Genomic DNA, 19,782 nt, shown 5'->3' on the forward strand with positions numbered 1-19,782 from the left:
CATGCAAGCCTCAAGCTAGCTCTGCGGGCCCTGACTTTTCTTCGTAGTGGCGAGGATGGTTATGGGTGCCGTCGTCTAATTCTGCAAAGTTCTCCCGCTCATCGTATGGGGTCCGTGAACTATCGTAGGGGTTGTGACAAGAGAACTCGGTGTAATGATCAGGCCTACTGTTGCCACGATAGGAAGTTCCTGCATGATCAAGCCCTGACTGATTCGAATCTAGCCGCTGAGGTTGTCCAGGGGGCACCAGACCGCCGTTTCTCAGCGGATGCGTGTTGCCCATATTTGAAGAGGAAGAGGGTGTGCCGTGGCCATAGACAGGTAGTGAAGATAGGTCCGGGGCAAACCCGCGCTGGTCATTGCTCACGGCAGGTGGGAGAAGCGGCCCCATAGGCGGTACTGTTGAGGATTCTGATCCAGTAGGGGTTGGCGTTTGAAGACTTCCTGGGGAGCTGGACCCGAAGTTTTGCATAGAGTGCCTTGCCATCTTCATGGAGGTCTTCTGAGATAACTTCTCAACTAGCGTCCCGTGCGACTTCTTGATGGTCTTCTTGACAAACCCTACCATGAGCATGTTACAGCGCATATCAACATCCTCACGGAGATAAAGACCCGTAGTAGGCGCCCCGAGACCAAGCTCAACAGGCTGCGGGCGCTCTCCTGGCATCGTGCCACCTACAGACCAACGCCCACGGAGATCAAGCCCCATAGGAGCGTAGCTGTGCGTCTGCAGACCATCAGGAGAGTCGAAAAAGGCTGCGGTGTAAGAGACCTGGCCGGAGACAAGACCGCCGGGGAGATAGTCGATACGGTCCGTCATGGAGTACCATACACACTTCTTCTCATCCTCTGGGGCGTGTGGCGGAGGAGGGATTTGGTGGCGTTCTATAATGAGAGGGTTCAAGTCGATCATGGCGAGATGATCGTGGAGAAACTCGACTACATGCTCTCTGGATATGTCTGAGGGCAAGGGTGTGATGGTTGTGAATGTTGACCGAGTCATGTTTTTTTGCTTGGTGATGGTCGTGATCGACACAATATTACACGTATTTTTCTAGTTGGTGCAGTATAAGGTAACTAAAGTGCCGGCTGCTGGGTGAGAAGTGAGATGATGAAATGCTGAGTAATGAATGATGATGATAATAAAGAATAATAAGGTTGAGGAGCGATGATGATCAAAGAATATGTACGGAACGAAAAAAAGGGTCCAAGGTTCCAAGTTTTTATGGGTTAAGTAGACTAATTAAAACATTGGCAATCTCTTATTTTGTTGTTGAAGATTTGTGATGACGAAAGTTGATTCACTCTTACCTGAGCAAGAATTTATTATATCCAACCAATCCAACCCATGTCATGGAACTCACTCATGTCATGGGCAAGTACGACACTGCTACGTTACTTGCCCATCTCCTGCTGAAAATGCGATCCTTCAGCCCCAGTTCAGCTGCCCGTGGAAGGCAGGCACGGCGGTAATTAAGCCACAAAATAGCAGGTGCCGGCCGCTCGACGTATCGAACCTTCTAATCCTTGGCCGAAGAAGTTCGGAACTTGCAAGTGTTGTATTCGCTTGCCACTAGCTCGAGCTCATCTTGATCTGATCTCAACCATCTTCAGTGACGTGATTACCTCAAGAATAATTAATTAAACTTTTAATTGTTCGCCGTAAGTAAAAATAGCTTTACTTGTTTCAAATATCAACATAAAACACCATCAAATCAATTACAAATTCACGCTGTCACTTGACACGTCTCACTAAAAACCACCCTCGCCTGGTCCTGGTCTGTGAGATTTTAGCATATTATGCTATTAAGGGGACCTAAAAAAGCCCCCTAATATCTTCAAACATATCCATAATATTGCCGAAGCAGAGTTCCAATGTAACATGGAATGAATCGGGAAATATTCTGGAAATGTATGGATGGACTTGGATCTGCAAAGATTCTCCCCTCGAACCCCCTATTAGCCGTATCTCTACCGTATTCGAAACCTCAAACTGTTTCTCCTCACCGAGATATTCACACAGCTCTTTACTAGTGTGCCGTGTTTCCCGCGTGCCGCAAACTCGGGTCCCAGAATAACTCACCGCGATCTTCAAGGGGCAAACCATCCTCTTACAAGGCCGTCTTGTTCCCGTCGCAAAACTCTTTAGCAAACCAAGGATGTTGGCAAAGTATCGCCGATGTATTCTTTACATGTCTTTACAAAAGACATGTAGATGCAGGGGCACCATTAACCCTGATTCTATCAATGGAGTACTGTACAGATGTGTATCTAACAAGCCAGTAGGGCATCGTATCGTAAAACAACAACCTCGCCTTGCCTCACCTCCTCCACTAAATCTCTCTACACCATCTCGCCAATACAGCGTTCAGCTTCACCGCTGCCGGGATCTCCTCCAGTGCGACATCGACTTTCCACATCTTGCCCTCCAATCCACCATGTCCTAGGTTACGGGCACCACCAATACCGGCTGGCACAAGCAATCCAAGGGAGATCAACCGTTCCCAAGCAATGCCAGCCACGCCCCGGCTCCAGACTCGTACACCTCCACCTACTGCAAGCATGCCTGCCGCTGCCGAGTGTACTCGCTGTTTGCCCATCAAGGAGCTGTACTCATCATACGCCATCGCCAGGTTGACCGTGTCCGTGTGTGCGACTATGTCCAATCGCGCTGCAGCAATAAGGAGACCCAGGTCCAGCTCAGACAGTGTAGATAGCAGGTGAAGTCTGGAATCAGGGGCTGTCAAGGATTCAACATCTCCTTGCACAGAAGGTATTCTGAGTGTGACATCGTTAGCTGAGAGAGCCGATAGGGGCAAAATCCATTCGGTAAGGAATGCCGAAGTCGACTTGGTCGTGTAATAGTGATACTGAAGCAAGTCCTGGAACGATCGTTCTCTGTAGAGGCCCTGAGCTGGGTGTTAGTATCCATCGCAGTCACAGACATGCTTTGACTTACCTCTATCTTTTGACTCCAATACTGCTGGAACTCGGCATGCCCTTCGAGATAGGTGTTGATGCCCTCCTTTTCAGCCTCGTCACTATCAACAATCAATCCCTGTCTGCAAACTTGCCAGTAGGCTGGAAGATTCCGGGGCAGAGAGAGGTAGACGTAACGATGGCTGAATCGACTCTTGACTCGCTTCTCCAGCATCTCAACAACATCCAACCGAGTCGTGCAGCCAATTACGGCGATGGGCGCCTTTCGTGATTGTGCAATATCAAACAAGTTGTACAACAGTGTTTGTCGAGGGTGGGATGCAAACATGTCGAATTCGTCAATCACAAACACAATCGATTGTGACGTGACACCTTCGTCTGTACCGATGATTTCAGACGGATGTGACAAGAGAGCCAGTAACGACGCCATGGTGTCGGCATAGTTTGTCTACATTGTCAGTAAAGTCTAACCAAGGGGCGGGCGTTGAGACAACTCACTCTGTTCACCAAGTCATCCTCGACCTGCATCTCCTTACCCAGCTGTCGCCAAATTTCTTTGAGTGCAAGCTTGTCGTCTGTGTGGATGAAACCATTAAGCCTCACGACGTGGAAGTCGTTCTTATGCTCCTGAGATACATCCGAGATGACCTTTTCTAACAACTGAGATGTGGAATTAGCTTTCGGTTTCATCCCCGGAGCAGTAAACTTACAGTAGTCTTTCCGCAGCCTCTCCCTCCAATGACAAGCATTGAGTTTCCTTCACCAGCAACAACCGTTTGTTCCACAAGTTGGTAAACCTTCTCCTCAGCCTCCAGCTGGCCAGGCAATTGTAAACGTCTTCTTCCCGTACACCGATCCAGGAGAATCCGTTGTAATGATCGCACATGCTGTTCCAAATTGGCAATATCAGGTACATCCGCTGCGATCTTGATGGTCGGAACCTCCACGCCTGGAGTCTTTTTTGGCGTCTTAAGTATGTCCTCTTGAGTACATGACTTGCAAAGCCAATCGCCTTCAGGGATATCAGGCACTCCGTAACATTCTTGATGAACGGCAAAATCACACATGTCGCATAAAATAATTTGGTTCGGAGGTTGGGAATGCGGTTTGATGCAGATTGCGCATACAAGCTCGTCTGCCTCAGAATCGGCCGTCTTACGAGGTGTCTTTGCCTTCTTCGGCAGGTCCTCAAAGAAAACCTCCCCGTTTCGATCTTGGCCTGCTCCAAAACTAACATTTTTCGGTGGCCGTCCTCGTGGTCTGCCTTTCTTTGTGGGAGTCAGAATTCCCTTTGGTGTAGGTTTCGACACCGATAGGTTTCCATTTGCTGTGGCCAATTCATCGGCGGATTCTTGCACTTGAGTGGCTTCGCGATTCTCCTCACCCCCTTCTTGCACCTTCTTCTTTCGAGGTCTGCCCCTGGGTCCTGGTGGTTTCTTGGCTGTTGTGGTTCTGGGTCGTCCTGGGCCAACTTTCTTGGGGAGAGGCACAGGACGAGGCGCCTCCTGATTATCCCATATTGTGCCTTTCAAAGCGGATAGTTTGATGGCTGGTCGAAATTTGGGTGCTGCGGAAGCTGGTGGTGGTGCTTGGGATGAAGGTTGTGATGATGGAGCTGTAGGCAGCGGGTTGGAGTTGGACACCTCGAGATTGATGTTCACCGGTGGCCATGCGTTTTGGCTGGAGATAGCAGAAGGATATGCTGAGTTGACAGCATCGAGAGCTTTCGGAGTCGAGGGAGATCCGGGTGCAAGTTGGTCGAGTCTTCGTTTCTTTAGAGTTGGAGGAGTAGGGACAGGATCGTCTTGAAAATGATTTCTCTTTCGAGCGCTTGCGTCCTGGCTAGGAGAGTCCATTGCGGTTGCGTGGATGACGGAGAATACTGTTAGGTCGTTCCGTACCGAAATCTAACATTGCATCATCTCCAAGTTTGTTTTGTTGCCCACTGACATGATGGGTTGCGCTAAGTTACCAGGCCAAGTCAAGGGGGAGACGCGTTTGACGCGTTGAGATGAGAATTAGGCGCTTGAATGGAGCCAAGTCACGAGACTTGGGGAACATGCACAATGGCCCACTTTACCAGCCTTACAAGATGCTGTTGGTTTTGGGTTTCCTAACTGGGTTGCATTCTTCAAAGACAATGAATGGATGGGGGTTGTTGCAGTGACTCGGTCTATTTATATGTTTCAGCCGCTAATGACTCAAGTTGGTTGCATTTGAGCGCGAGGGCATCAGCATCCTCAACTCTCATCTCTGCCGTGGCTACAGAGGATATTCATATTGCACTTTGGACTTTATTTTCCCCGACCATTCTATGCCGACGGAGTTTGTTCTGAGCAAAACCAAGCTTAAAATTATGATTACATGTCAATCAGACCACGAAGCATACTATCAACGAGCGGCCGAGCGCAAAAGGCTTCTCTCTGTATGCGAATGGTAAGCAAAACCTAAGCCGCCAAGGATCCATCGCCAGCGTTACAACCAGTCAGCGCCACGAAAAATATAACCCAAAAGAGCAAAGACAAAACGAAACATCCTGGGAACTTTGGTTCAGCCGTTGCATTTAATAGCAACAGTCTCCACTCGAGGCTCTCCAAAACTCCAGCCTTGTGGATCACCACACTCGCCAAGATTTATCGGTGTCCCTAAAAACAGACCACCTGGCGAATCAGAGAGCCCAAGTCGTATTATTGAGCCGTTTATATGTGCCGTGTGTCTTCAGCTCGTTACCACTTAATATTGTTGGGGGCTAAGATTGGCTCTCTCACGTAAGATTCTGATACTACTCTGCAGTGAGAATTGTTCAATCAGAGGCCATCACAAGACGAGCTAACCGAGTCCGGTTCGATGTTGTGTCTGCACTAGTTGGTAGTTCCAGGTTAGAATTCTCTTATCAAGCCATTTCAATATGGTTTTCGCAACGGTCAAGGTCCTTGTTAATATCAAGGTGCATTGCAGCTACTTAGCTGTGTGAATCCATGCATCCGTGGCTCTGATCGGCGTTTGAAGTTATCATTGAGGCCTGTAATCCCTGTCAATCACTCAGACCCGAATATTCGGTCCAGTCTACATAACTAGGCGTCCATCCTGTTCTGGAATTACTGTAGATCGGATTGCCATCTCGGTGTGAGTACTCTATTTAAAGGTATGTAAAGTGGTCTTGTTAGTTGTGAAGAGTTGTTGTATCTACGTGATGTTATTATACCCTGCAACGACGATGCTAACCTTTAACAAGATAGATTGTTTAAAGTTTCTTTAAACAATGGCTAGAGAAGATCATCACGAGAGCGCTACAGCAGCTGAAAAGCTCGCTCTCATCAAGAGTCCTCTTATATCCTCCGACTCTAGTATCGATGGTCTTCCCACCAGGAGCCCCACGGCCCCTGATTTGAGCCTCTTTGGTAACAGATACGAGGATGACTGCCCACAGTTCCAAAAGGTCTATAGACTACCCCAAGGTGTTACTCAGAGATTGTTTGCTGACATGTAAACAGCACGAAGATGCCAGTCTACTCGAGCTGTTCTACGATCTCTTCTTCGCCGCCAACTACACTGTCTTTTGCGAAACACAAGGTGTTAACAGCCACGAACGCTTCAAAGCCTATGTTGGCTACTTTAGGTAGGAGTGGGAAGATATTCAATATGATGAAGAGGCTAACAGATGAAAAGTATTCTGTGGATCACATGGCTCACAACGAGTCTGTATGATGTTCGATTCGTAACAGACAGTCTCTTTGGTAAGCCAGCTTGAAACATCTTTATAACTTATGCTAACAAAGATAGAACGTGCCGCTCGAGGTGTTCATCTCGGAGTCATGGTTGGATTCGCCGTCGTTGCACCCAAGTTCACACCTCACGATCAAAACATGAAGACCATGAGAACAATGTGTATGTTTCTCAACCTATCCTACCCCCCCCCCCCTTTCATATCTGACACCCTCTCTCTAGCCATCATCCTCATGGTCTCCCGTCTATGCTTGGCTGTTGAATACGGAAGCATCCTCTGGCACGTCCGAAAGTACAAGAAGCAGGTTTTGCCAATGGTGCTTCAAATTGGCTTGAACTTTGCCCTTGCCATGATCTATCTCGGCATCACATTCAGATTTACGGACCACAATAGCAACGTCTTCATGTCTTGGTATGTTCTCGCCGGCGTAGAGGTAATCCTCACCTTTGCCATTGCCTACATCTTTCCGGTCTTGAGCTTCCAGGGTACGCATTTGATGAAGCGTATCGGTCTGTTGACTGTCATTATTGTTGGCGACGGAATCATTACTATTTCAAAGAGCGTTGTCACCATCGTCGAAAGCCCTGATGCATGGAGTAAGTCTCCTACTTGTATTTACCTAAGCAAGGGTTACTTCTAACACATTGGCAGACGCTCAAACGATTGGCATTGTCACCGCCGCAGCGACAACCATCTATGCCGTCTTCCTCATCTACTTCGACTGGATGAAGAACCCTTACCTGCCCAAGTTCCGTCAACAACTCTGGACTCTCCTCCACTATCCTCTACATCTCGCCCTCTGCCTTTTCATCCAGGGTTTCACGCAGCTCGTCATCTGGACCAAGATCTTTGATGTTTTCAAGCACTTGAACTCAAGCTCAGTACTCCTGGACAACACAAGTCTCATGGCCAAGGCAACAACCAAGATCATCGTCGACGAGCTACAGAAAGTTGTCACCAAGTTCTTCGAGACCTACACGCCTCAGTATATCACGACTTTGAACACGGCCGACGCTGCGCTGAAGAATATCTCTACTATTAACGACACCTTCTGGCCACAGGTCGTCAAGTACTCTGATACAAATCTGGATAAGGATTTTCCTGATCAGAACGACTACCAGACATTCGTCGACGCCATGATTGGACTCATGAGTGCCATGGAGAACGCTTTGCTTGAGACCTTCAAGATCAACCTCGCCAAAGAAGTTGATGATGAGAACAAGAGCAAAGGCATACAGCAGACTGATTCTGGTTTTGAATCTGAACTCAATGACAAGATGTGGATTCGTTTCCAACTTATCGTAAGTCGATGCTCAATCAATACCATGATATGCACTTCAATCTCTAACTACGACGCAGTTCAACTATACCTATATTGCCGCTGGTATCTCCCTGATCCTCATGGTCTCTCTAGCCGTCATCTCACGAACGAAACCATGGAACAAATGGGCCATCACCCGTCACATTCTCTTCACTCTCCTCGGCCTCGGCACCAGTCTCGTTGCATCGATAAGATACAGTGCGACACGATCCGCCGATTATCAACAGAGTTCTTGGATGCTTCCTACTATCACCATTGTCTGGCTCGTTGTTCTTGTACTGACTCACATTCGTAACCCGCCGCCTTTGTTCTTTAAGGGGAGTCAGTCCTTCTGGAGCAGAAGGAAGAATAATCAGTAACAGACTTATGACTATGTGATGCCTGCAGAGGGACAGACGGTATATAAAGGAGCACCAAATGCCCAAGTTAGGTCTTCCGTCTAGATAGCTTCCTAATTCTTGGAGCATATGGTGGGCGTTTTGGAAATATATCCCAATCAAGCAGGTAGAAGTGGGAAGAAATCAGGGCAAATAAGCGATCATATAAACTAAGGGAATCGGAATAAGCAGAAGAATGCTGTAGAGTAGACTATCGTCACTCAACGCCACCAATCAAGGCAAACTCTCAATATGAAAGCACTGAATAAGAGTATGCTGCCAACTTTATTACATATTTCGTGCATCTCGCTGTTGATTTTATTACTCGATTCATCAGTATCGTACTACAAGAACAAAGCAGAATACAAAAATCAAAGGAATAGGGGTTGAGGTATATGGTACTCCAAACCAACAGCCTTTTCATAACCAAGGCACGACCGCTCGTCTTTCCGGTTTCTCCCCATGGTAACTCGAATCACACTGGCGCCAATCTAGATGCACACTTCCTGCGCCCATGGTAGACACAGACGCCAGTCCCACCACTGACGTGTTTCTCGTTGGCCGGGCACATTGGGCTGCTGGGAAGATGTTCCGGTAGTTGAAATTCAAAAGGAGGTCGTTCTTGAAAAGGGCTCCTGCGAACGGGTTTCTTGGGCATCTTTTCCCACCACTCGTAAGTGTCCGCAACGATGCTCTGGCGACGAACTGTTTGGAGAGAGTTCCTTCTTGATGAAGACTCCATTCCGTCATCTTCTGTGGGAGGAACCGTCTCAGTGAAGAATGAGCGTGGCCGACCGTTCGCAGTATCTTCGGCTAGAGGTGGTGTCTTTATTCTTCTTGCCTCCTGGAAAAGAAAAACTGTTAGTATCTGGCGACCGGAGATCTCTTTACATGTACATACCCCTCCAGGAAACTGGCCATTAACGCAGTTGACATGTACTGCTAGAATGTCAGCCTCGGTTTCCCAGATACCGTACATATTTGAAATAACGTACAAGAAGTATAACTTGAGGCTGCCGAGGGAGGGGGAGTCTCACCTTTGAGTATCTCCCTCACAGAGCTGGTTACGCTGCTGAAAGACCCTGCTGATTCCTTGCGTGCCCACGGCGCCCTGCCAAAGAGTCTTCGTCGGAGCTTGGGCTTCGCTGCACCATCTTTGAGCCAGGAACCTGTTTTAGTGATTTGGAGCATGCTGGAATAATTCTCCGTGCCATCCATTGTCGCACATTGATGGACATGTTGTGGGATAGCTGAACACATTGGTTCCTTGTCAAGATTAGCGTCGATCCATTTGTCTGCCACGAAAAAAACTTACCTCTTTGCGAGTCTTCAATTTCAGCTTTGATTCGAGGCTCTTCTTTGCTTTGACATAAAAGCCCATGGAACTGGGCGGTGAAGACGGAGGAGTGCTTGTGTGTCCGTTTATGCCAGAATTGTTCATCGGGGAGATCGAGTCTGTGCTGTTCATGCTGGGGGACATATCGCTGGAATCTGGAAATTGATCTGAGAAGCGCGTGACGGAAGGATGCTGCAAAGAGAGAACGTGCGCCGATTCCGACACAAAGGGACTGGAGGGTGGTCTTGGCTGTGTTGGTTCGAACCCCTGGAAGGTGAGTGGCGCTGAAAGGGATGTTAAAGGAGATGCGAATGAAAGGTGTCGAACGTCTGATTCACTGGCGAACTTCGTCGAGCGGTTTCTCCACCTGAAGAAGCTTTTCCCAGAAGTGCTCTTTCGTGGTACCAGAATTTGGCGTTCTGCCCAGTATCCTTGAGGGAACCAGACCTACTCGAACCCATCACGAGGAGGCCGTGGGGGGTCCACACCGAAACTAGAGGATGATAGGGATTGTCGATAGGATGGCCGAGGCGTAGCAGCATTTGAAGTAAGAGGAGACGAGAACATATTCTCCGGCATTGAAGGAAGGCTCGGGTGGTGTTTCATTAGGTTTTCATATTTTGGTTTGGATGCCGTGAAAGCCGCGGCGGCGAAGGCAGGAGACGCAGTCGTTCCATGAGGAACATTGAAGTAACTAGAGATATCAGCATAGCTGCTCGGGGTCTCATAATGTGGTGTCGTACTTGGGCTCGTTCATATTATGACGAATTGTTGGCAACGATGGATCTGAACGAGACTGCGCCGGCATCTCAAACCTGGAGTAGCACTGTTCGGGCGAGGCCGCCCTTCGATCAAGATGATATAATCAACTGGGGCGACAATGTTTGGCGAAAAGGACCGAGGTTGGAAAAGAATTATATAACGGCTTAAAACAGACAACTAGGAGGTTGGGATAGAGAACATAGCACGTATAGCGTAAGATGCTAGCGAGGAGAGCTGTTCCATAGGTAGGAAGAAACTTAGGAGGATGAATGATGGGAGTATCGGATACGTTCGGAGTAGGAGTTCCGCTGCCTTCTAGAGGTGCATGGCAGTTGTTGTCACTGCTCCTTCCGCATGCTGTGAATGGTGAATGCCCTGGCAGTGGAGGCCCATGGCATCCCATTTGGCCAAGGTAGAAGGATGCTCAATGATGTAGAAGGCATGCAGGTGACGGACAGTGCACGATTGGATTTATAGAGGAAACACATATGGAACAGAAGAATCATATGTAGGTAATTGGTATCGAGATGGGCTTGTTGTCTCCAACAGACTCAATTCTATCTCCACTCAAGTCGAACCAGCTTGAAACCCTTTTAATACGCCATACGCCAAAGTTGTCTTGCTTCATTAGAAATGCCGTTGATCGATAGCATCAGTCTCATTACCATCAGTCAATGAGCATAGTGTCATCGCCATCCAATGCTGGGCCCTGGGGCTCCAGCGGCACACCACGTCCTCGTCCAGCCAACAACTCTCTCCTCACCTCGGGGCCGATAGCTGCGTGACCATGTGTAAGAAGGAGATCCAGAAGGGCCTCGCGCTGATCTTCTGTGACATCGCCCTTGTATCGCTGGGCGAATGCGAGCAGACACTGGTGCCAGATAACGGGCAGCTTTGTTCTAGCATCACCTTCATTCAAGCCTGACATAGCGTCGCCGACCTGAACAGAGGCAGGGTCGACACTACGAAATCGCAAAAAGTGGAATACCAGGGCGTCAATAACCTGGAAGGGGAGAGCATACTTCTTCTCCAGAAGGGCCTTGATGAAGATATTGGTGGCACCTCCACCCTCGGTTCCATGAGACGCCTCCTGAGCGGCAATATCGCATAGACCCTTCAGGGCCGCGGCAGAGTGAAGCACAGGGATAGAAATCCTAGTCAAGACGGCGGAGATAATATGAGCCTCGCGGAGGGTGCAGGTTCCACTGCCAACGAGAGGGAACAGGAAGCCCTTGAAGAAAGCAGCAGGCTTGTAAAGACCCTTCTTGAGCGAGTTGAACAGATGGACGTTGAGCTTCTTGGTTTCGTAGATATCTTCGCGAACGCGGTCCAGGATGACCATTTCCAGGAATCGCTGAACAACATGGGGCTTGCTGGAAACGAAGATTCTTGTCGCCTGGTAGCAAGCATTGGTAGACCACTTGTCGGGCTCAGTGACAGCGATGATGTCTTCCCAGTGAGGGATTGTGGGGAGAATTTTGAAGGGTTTTGGCAGAGGTCCGGACTTGTATCGAGAGAGGATTTGGCCGACCCTAGAATTGTTAGCCTATGCTGTCATTTCAGGTTCTAATTGGGAACTTACTTGGTGTAGACCTCGATAACTTTGGGAGGAAGCTCATAGTCCTCCTCATCGGGAGGTCCCAGGTTGTTCTCTCGCCTCTCTTGCGCCGCCTCATGAGCAGCAATCTTCTCCAAGATAAGATCTGCAAGGTTGACGCTCTCGCCCTGCTCCTCTCCTGTAGGCTTGAGATCCCACCCGTGCTTCAATAGATCATCTTCCTCATCGGGCATGAATTTTCGGTACATATCAAGGTCATTTGGGTCAACCTCGATCTCTTCTACGACTTCTTCATCCTCGCCCCAAGCCTCGTCGTCCTCATAGACCTTGTTCTCCTCCTCAGCCTCATCGTCAAATCGTGAATCGTAGCCAAAAGTATCGATGGTAGGTTTAGCGACAGCCTTACCAGCATTTTCCTCCTCAGCCAGCTCACGACCTATGCGCAGAATGGTTCTGGAAGCGCGGTCGTCGACAAAGTTTTCCTCCTCATCGTCGCCGCCCCTTGATCTCCTCTTTGAGGGCTTATTCTTGAGAATTCCAGTGGCTGTGATGTCATCCTCGAGAGGGTTGTGTCGTCGTGTCTGCCGCGAGGCAGAAGGAGTAGTAGCTTTAGGCATTTTGGGCGTATTGACTTGGAGATGGCACACAATGTGGGCTTGGAGTCGTAGTTTGGGTAGAATTTCAAAAATTTTGCCTTATCGATAAGGACCCCTCTTGCTCGAATTTGCCTAGTGCACTGTATCGGCTCACAAAGGTGGTTCACCGCTTTCGGTCGAGAAGTTGTCTATGAATTGGATCACTTATATCAGATATATCAGACTGATGAGACGGCAGAGCACGATATTCGTGTATCGATCTACATGTGCTCTATATTATTTATGGAAATCTATACTAGAAATTCTACGTGCTATTGCCTTCATTGTATCCCTTGTCTTCCTTTACTAGGTACCTTATTCTCTTGCTATTAAGTAGCAGAAAATGAAGCCACGCATTTCACAAGTGTGGAATAAAACAGTTGATGCTTCTGGCTAATAAATCAGGCAGCTAAAACTTCTAATATCCTTGCTTTGGTGAACAAGTAAAAAAGATAAACCAGGCTGATTCTGCCCCGCCACCATGATGACACAAGAAGAGACCCTTGGAAACTTCTTCAGCATGTGGGTCCAACTGAAAATTCACTTGTTGACCACTAAAAATGATGCCCAGTCCTACTGAAGCAGCGATGACTTCAGGCCTCTACCCCCACTACTCTCATGCCCCTCCAAAATCATCGCCAACACTAAAAATTCACTTCAACAACACATACCTACCTATTTATTGAAGATAATAACAGAAAGAGAAAATGCCAACTGAACTAGAAGAGGCAAGCTACCCTATATACCTCCAGAAGAACACTCAGTTAACATATATCGACTGCAGCTCGTCGGCTTCATCGCCAACCCCAACGCTCAGATTCGTCTGCTTGCTGCTGAGAACCTCGTCCCCTACTCGTTGTCAGAACCCAGCATCTTCAAGGCCGAGAAACTCCAACCGGTCAAGCATCTCAGTTTCCTAGTCCGAGATCATCCTGTAAGTTGAGGAGCCTGTGAGAATGAAAAGAGTCTCCTTGAGACTAATGATATCTCAGAAAATTGCCGAACATGCCATCACCATGCTGGTCAACTTATCGAGTGACCAAGAGGTCCTCGAGTTCCTTGCAAGAGACGAAAAGTTCCTCGGAATTGTATTCGATCTCATAGTGGTATGTTTAAAGGCTGAAGAGACTTATTATCAGTCGCTCACACGGCATCTAGAACCCCGAAGAGCCTAATGCCAACTTGTTGGCCATGCTTGTGGCCAACCTATCCAAGTGGGATGGCTTGAAGGATTTTCTCAAGCGAAAGCAAGAACCTCCAAAGGAACTAGGCTCTGACCAGGTAGTCCTCAACCAATTGCTAGATCTGTTTGTCAAGGGACAAGACGGCACATACAACAAGGACGCAGACTTTGACTATCTAGCCTACGTCTTCGCCGATCTCTCCAAGCACGCTGATATTCGAAAGCACTTCCTTGAAGAGCAATCTTATGACAAGGTCATTCCCATTACCAAGCTCAAGGTTTTCACTGAACACAAGTCCGATATTCGACGAAAAGGTGTTGCTAGCACTATCAAGAACATTGCCTTTGAGGTTTCATCCCACCCTTCATTTTTATCTGAGGATGAGATCGATATCCTACCTTATATCCTGCTTCCTATCATGGGTAACGAGGAGTACGATGTTGATGAGACAATGGATATGCTGCCTGATCTCCAACTGCTACCTCCTGATAAGAAGCGAGACTCAGACAACCAGAATGTGCAGACACATGTTGAGACACTCACATTATTGACGACAACACGGGAAGGACGAGACCTTATGCGTCGTGTCAAGGTCTATCCTGTCATTCGTGAGACACATTCGCGAGTCAATGATGAGGGTGTTCAAGAAGCTTGTGAGCGCTTAGTGCAAGTATTAGCACGCGACGAGGAAGACGAAGTCAAGACAGAGAATTATGTTAAGGCCATCGAGGATAAGCCCGAGGCTACAAACGGACGAGTAGAAGAGGTCGAGGATGAAGATGACCAGCTCGTTGAGGTTTAACCGGATATTTCTAGGCATGGAAAGGAACAAAAATACCTCGATTTTGAAAGGCACCACAGGGCAAGATTAGACGGAAGAACAGAGAGCAGGGAAATCTTTCATATGGATTGGATATTACGAATATAGGTACTCAAAAGTAACGTATATAGACATTGAATGTTTTGCAACAAAACGAGTGTAGTCCGCCATGAACCTAAACCAAGGTATCGTACTCCTAGAATGCTGAGCCTGTGAAAGAATGTCCTGCCCCCCAATATTGATATGTATGCCCATACGTTCCATCATAAACCACAATTCAAACGCCATCCTCCGATTTTATGCCAAATTAAGGTATCTTCTTAGAATGTCCCATATCCTCATCACTTTCCTTAAACATGCTCTTCCGGATAGGGCTTGCTGAGGCCTTGGCTGTGATATAGTCCCGACCAGGAGCCTCGCTGGCACTGGGAAGAGAGACTGGTGCAGGGGATACTGGCCCTTCACCGATGGGTGAATTGGGTGTTAGGTCTGCAGGGGGAGAGGGAAGTGGCGGCGAGGGCAAGCTTGTATCGTCAGTCCTTGGACTTATGGGAACGGCCGTATGTCGGAGTGCTAAGGCATCGCCCTCAGAGACGCCAGAAACATCAGATGTTACGCGAGTAGGCTTCCCGTCGCTTTCAGTTACACCAGACACATCTGATGTCATGCGATTATGGCCTACGGTGGGAGAGTCAGTTTGCGATACTTGAGGTGCTGTCGATCTCGAGACGGTGCTTGCATGTTCTCCTCCTATAGAGTAAGAGTTGCTAGAAGGATTCGACATGGAGCGGGGCTTGCCGTCTTTGGCAAAGTGAGAGTACTTCTGGATGATGTCGATGGGTGAGAGGCCCGTGTCATGAAGCTCAGGAGGTCGTGACGTGTCTAAACCTGTCAGTAACTGTCATCACTTAGGTAAGTAGCCGAACTTACCGGGCATCTCATGAATCTGGGTGTCAGCCACTTCAGCAGGAGAGACAGAATAAGCAGGAGTATCAGATGGTGACGGCGACAAACCGACGAATCTCGCAGTCGAGGCAACTTCAGTTCCCGGACTTGTGGGGGTCTCGTCTGTTGTGACTGTAGGGGCCTTCTCGTTGTGCTGGCCTCTGATCCATGAACGGATACGCGAGCCTGGATCTTCAGTACCATCGTCGCTTGATCTGTTCTTGAAGATCTTGCGACGGCGCCAAAGGCAGAAGACAACGAGAATACCAGTCACGAACATCAGTCCAAGGACGACTCCAAGAACTGGCGCAACCCAATTTGGAAGACCAGAGCCGCCGCTCTTGTTGTCATCATCATTGTTGTCGCCGCTGTCGAGTCGAGGTCTGCCTGTTGAGGCTGCCTTGGTATAAGGCCAATATTCCTTAATCTTCTTAGTATCGTATTTAGTCCCAAAGATGTCTTCAAGCGCAGATGTCGACCAGCCGTCTGCAGGCGCAGTCGCTGTTGCGCCACCTTTGGCATCACCTCCGATTTCAGAATGAATCTTTTCATGAACGCCGTAATCACTGTACTCGCCAGGATCATATCCATCCAGCCACTGTCCACTGGTGACGTTAAAGTTCACAATTGGGCCCTTATCAAGACAAGTAATCGAACTTCCGGCTTGAGACGTGTAACCACCAAAGACAAGCATTTGGTCAGGGTATGGCATGAAGCACTTGTGTCCGGCCCGAGCATGAAGGGATTTTCCTTCGTTGATCTTGATCCACGTGAAGGATGGCAACGAGAGTACCCAAACGTCATCACTGTAAGCGTCTAATGGATGAATACCATCGAACCCTCCATAGTAGAAGATATTGAAGCTTGAGCGGTCTGAAGCTGTAGCGACAACGGCACATCCTCGAGTTCGTGCGTCTGGACCGTCCTTGGTTTCCTGCTTGTACCACTTCTTGCTGTCTATGTCATAGACGTCGACTGTTTGCATAAACTCAGGGCTTTGCTTTTCCTGTCATCGTGTAGTGTCAGTATCACTTCCATATCGATGCAAGTTTGAATACAACTTACACTCTCTACCTCGTTTGCGGATTTGCCACTTCGTCCTGCCCATTCAGGATAGACAACACCCCCAAGGACAACAAGAATACCTTTCTTGCCCACAGGCACCCAAACAACCTCTGCATTGGCACGTCCCTTGGGCCCTTTCAGCGTTGTGTTGGTCCAGGTTTCGTAGAGCTGCTCCTCCATGTTCAAGGTAATCAGCGTGTCGGAAACGTTCGTGGCCTTGTTCTTGGGATCGTTTGTGAAGAAAGCTCCATATGTCGGCGATCTCAGTCCAGAGAAATAGAACGCAAGGTTTTCAGACGGTACATTTGCAGCTCCTCCATACGCAACGTATCTAGTGACGTCTTTATCCAGCTTGTCATCAACAAAACTTGGCTTCCATGTCGGCTTGTCAGGTCCGTACTGGTATGCCTGGTAGCCCAAGACTTCATCCTTATCGGGTGCCTGGTACAAATCATCGTTTCGCAACAGATCGCCACCGTAAAGAAAGAATTCGGCATCGTTGCCAAGGAGAGCGCCATCGACAAAGTTAGGCGCAGCGCCATTACTGTTTCCTGAGCCGCCCCGTGCTTTTGACATGGCTGGTTTGTCGAGAAGAATCTGCGTCACATTTGTCGTCGTATTAAATGGAGTGCTCAGGTTGAAGTTGAGGATAATGCCCTCATTGTTACCTTGGATTGTTAGCCTGACCAAGAGTAAGAGATCGAAATGACCAACCTGTGTCAAGTCCTGTGATAGTTTCGCCATCATTCATATGTGCAGTCCATTTGATATCACCGCCATCTAGATATACCATATCCCGAATCATTATTGCTGACCGGACATTAGACAAGGCTTTAACTAGGTTATTAGACGATAGTCTCACCTCTTGGCTGCTTCCAAATACATATTTCGGTACTGATTTGGCCATCTTGCCAGGCATCAAACTGTGCGACCGCTGGACCAATGGCCGCGGCCAGGAATGCCCACGGTGCAGTGTTTTTGAACATCATGGCTACGATCATGAGTTATTCTGAGGGCGTCGCACAGAGCAGACGTTTGAAAGAAATCAACTGCGAGAAGATGCTAGTGCACCATTGCTTATCCTATCCTAAAGGCGGTCCCAATGGCCGGCAAAGAGACCGAATATCCGCTGGGAGGCGAAGTGCACACAAGTGACAAGGCTGGTTTGGGAAGGTAAGCAATTCCTATTGAACAAAGAAACAGCCTCGGTCTAACTTAGAATCAAAGATCACTAAAGTGTCCGGGCAGCTCGATGCTTGGCGGGTTTGTGCAATATGCACGTAGAATGAGTGGGCAAGGATCAAGGAACTAGACGCCGAGACAAAATGATTGTAAGATGAGAAAGTAAACGGTATAGAGAGAATACAAAACGGTCTGTAAGACAGAATACCAGGATGGAAGGCAAGTGTACAGTATTCTCTGTAGAGCAAACGTTCGCCACCGAGACCAGTTGAGACCGGAGGGGATGGGGAAATGATAGGGCTGAGGGATCAGCTGTTCCTCATGTTCAGACAGCAGATTCGTCGGTTAGAGGTTTACAGAGCCATTGAGCTACATCCATGCTCTTCGGTGGGTGCCCATGCGAATATGGACACCTTCTTACTGCGATGCAGCATGCTCTGCATGCGTTGGCTACGGTCAGGGTTGTGCTTCCGAGCTGACACCGTTCTGTAAGGACATTACTTTTGACCAGGATCAGTCGATATCTCACTACTCAGCCTCAATCCTCTGGAGCCTGATTCTGCAACTAAATGATGAGGAGCTAGGCTGACCGTTGAAAATGGTTCATCCATTTCAAGTGTGGAAATTTCCAGTGCGGTAAACAGGTGGATATCCTATTGCTAAGGGCCGACCTCGAGGAATTTTGGATCTCGGATCGACCTAGGACCGGACCAGGGTGTAGCCACTGCTCTGAACAGGCCCTCTCAGCTTATGCGCCCGATGGAACGGACGGTAGCCGATGGCGGTAGAAGGAACAGATGGCCAGCCGAGTCAAGATGCAGGCTGTCAAGTTTTCTTGAACAAAGAACCAGTGGCTATAGCTGAGAAGCAGATGAACCAACAGGAGCTTGTGGGTAGTGTTTTGTTTCACAGACTATCAACAGCCACAGCCGCTAAGTGGCCCAGGCAGTTGGAATCACGGCGATCTAGCATGAGGTTTCAAGTTGATTGGATCAGTTGATCGGTTTGGATGAGAAGCAGGCTCTGAGCAAAGAGCTTTGCCCTCTCTTTCTTGTCAGTTTTCTCGTCAGCACCGGATTTCCCTATTTTGACGGACACAGACACGGACATGACCGAACGGAACAACTGGCTCTTTCTGCCAGAGATGTCAGAGTCGCAAGAAGAAAGTGCAAATCCAAAAGTGCCATCCGTCGAAGGACGGGTAGAGAGCCTTTGGAGGCTGGGCTTGACCGGGATTGGACTGACATGGCCGATCTTACCATCCACATCCCTGCCTAAAATAAGCACTGGCACATGTCGGGGGGGAGACAATGTAACGAGACCACATCTCACCCATCGGACTCTCTCTCCGTGAAGCCAAGGAGAGGAGAGCCTCCGTTCATACGGAAAAAGGTGTTGTTTTTGCACTGCAAGGATGATCTCTCCATCAACTCATGCGCTGTGCTGGCAACCTAACCATCCACGTCTCTTAGTCCGCTGCATATCGGACGCAACTCATCGAGGCCCCCGCAGCCACGGGGAGTGGCCACGATGAATCAAAAGTCGCGCAGATGTCAGACTGAATGCGAGGTTACGACCAGGCGTGGGGGAGGGAGAGACGAACTGTAGGCAACACAGCATCCGGGTTTGGCAATGTTTGGTTATTGAGGTGGGCAGTTGTTAAATGAGTGTGGACTTGAGAGAACAAAGAAAAGGTTCAGATGATGATTCATTTGCCAACACGTCAAGTCGGCGAAGGACAATATCTGATCCTAGCACCGTCGACCCGTGGTTGCGATGGATGTTTTGTTGTTGTGGTATGTAGGTAGCCCTCAGAGAGACAGACAACAGACAGACCTTCCATCAGTTAAGGCTCGGCATGTGGCGGGGGCTACAGCGGGGCTCAGGGTCGACCCAGTGGGGATCGTAGCGGGCAGTCAGCTTTTAGCTT

General features: G+C 48.7%; 7 protein-coding genes across 7 annotated transcripts; 2 read left to right on the forward strand and 5 right to left on the reverse strand.

The window, feature by feature from the left end:
* Nucleotides 1-10: 10 nt before the first annotated feature.
* Nucleotides 11-1,003, reverse strand: FSUBG_8913 (uncharacterized protein; the record flags this gene model as incomplete). Its single annotated transcript, XM_036687370.1, has 1 exon — nucleotides 11-1,003. The coding sequence occupies one exon, from the start codon at nucleotides 1,001-1,003 to the stop codon at nucleotides 11-13; it is 993 nt and encodes a 330-aa protein (XP_036535568.1).
* A 1,330-nt stretch (nucleotides 1,004-2,333) lies between these two features.
* Nucleotides 2,334-4,796, reverse strand: FSUBG_8914 (origin recognition complex subunit 4; the record flags this gene model as incomplete). The annotated part of the gene is made up of 4 exons (XM_036687371.1): nucleotides 2,334-2,909; nucleotides 2,960-3,388; nucleotides 3,439-3,600; nucleotides 3,651-4,796. 4 exons carry the CDS (start codon nucleotides 4,794-4,796, stop codon nucleotides 2,334-2,336), a joined length of 2,313 nt encoding a protein of 770 aa, XP_036535569.1.
* A 1,406-nt stretch (nucleotides 4,797-6,202) lies between these two features.
* Nucleotides 6,203-8,347, forward strand: FSUBG_8915 (bacterial low temperature requirement a; the record flags this gene model as incomplete). The annotated part of the gene is made up of 7 exons (XM_036687372.1): nucleotides 6,203-6,379; nucleotides 6,435-6,559; nucleotides 6,610-6,677; nucleotides 6,724-6,828; nucleotides 6,889-7,263; nucleotides 7,319-7,968; nucleotides 8,027-8,347. 7 exons carry the CDS (start codon nucleotides 6,203-6,205, stop codon nucleotides 8,345-8,347), a joined length of 1,821 nt encoding a protein of 606 aa, XP_036535570.1.
* Nucleotides 8,348-8,840: 493 nt separating this feature from the next.
* On the reverse strand, nucleotides 8,841-10,458 carry FSUBG_8916 (uncharacterized protein; the record flags this gene model as incomplete). Its single annotated transcript, XM_036687373.1, has 6 exons — nucleotides 8,841-9,209; nucleotides 9,267-9,304; nucleotides 9,361-9,534; nucleotides 9,681-9,985; nucleotides 10,153-10,395; nucleotides 10,445-10,458. The coding sequence occupies 6 exons, from the start codon at nucleotides 10,456-10,458 to the stop codon at nucleotides 8,841-8,843; spliced, it is 1,143 nt and encodes a 380-aa protein (XP_036535571.1).
* A 672-nt stretch (nucleotides 10,459-11,130) lies between these two features.
* Nucleotides 11,131-12,638, reverse strand: FSUBG_8917 (bystin; the record flags this gene model as incomplete). Its single annotated transcript, XM_036687374.1, has 2 exons — nucleotides 11,131-11,995; nucleotides 12,046-12,638. The coding sequence occupies 2 exons, from the start codon at nucleotides 12,636-12,638 to the stop codon at nucleotides 11,131-11,133; spliced, it is 1,458 nt and encodes a 485-aa protein (XP_036535572.1).
* Nucleotides 12,639-13,137: 499 nt separating this feature from the next.
* FSUBG_8918 (uncharacterized protein) lies at nucleotides 13,138-14,642 on the forward strand (the record flags this gene model as incomplete). Its single annotated transcript, XM_036687375.1, has 4 exons — nucleotides 13,138-13,178; nucleotides 13,380-13,590; nucleotides 13,649-13,762; nucleotides 13,815-14,642. The coding sequence occupies 4 exons, from the start codon at nucleotides 13,138-13,140 to the stop codon at nucleotides 14,640-14,642; spliced, it is 1,194 nt and encodes a 397-aa protein (XP_036535573.1).
* Nucleotides 14,643-14,967: 325 nt separating this feature from the next.
* On the reverse strand, nucleotides 14,968-17,659 carry FSUBG_8919 (uncharacterized protein; the record flags this gene model as incomplete). Its single annotated transcript, XM_036687376.1, has 5 exons — nucleotides 14,968-15,542; nucleotides 15,591-16,611; nucleotides 16,671-17,338; nucleotides 17,385-17,480; nucleotides 17,533-17,659. The coding sequence occupies 5 exons, from the start codon at nucleotides 17,657-17,659 to the stop codon at nucleotides 14,968-14,970; spliced, it is 2,487 nt and encodes an 828-aa protein (XP_036535574.1).
* Between the last annotated feature and the right edge of the window lie 2,123 nt (nucleotides 17,660-19,782).

Source organism: Fusarium subglutinans, assembly GCF_013396075.1.
Source record: "Fusarium subglutinans strain NRRL 66333 chromosome Unknown NRRL66333_c0000128, whole genome shotgun sequence".
NCBI lineage: Eukaryota > Fungi > Ascomycota > Sordariomycetes > Hypocreales > Nectriaceae > Fusarium > Fusarium subglutinans.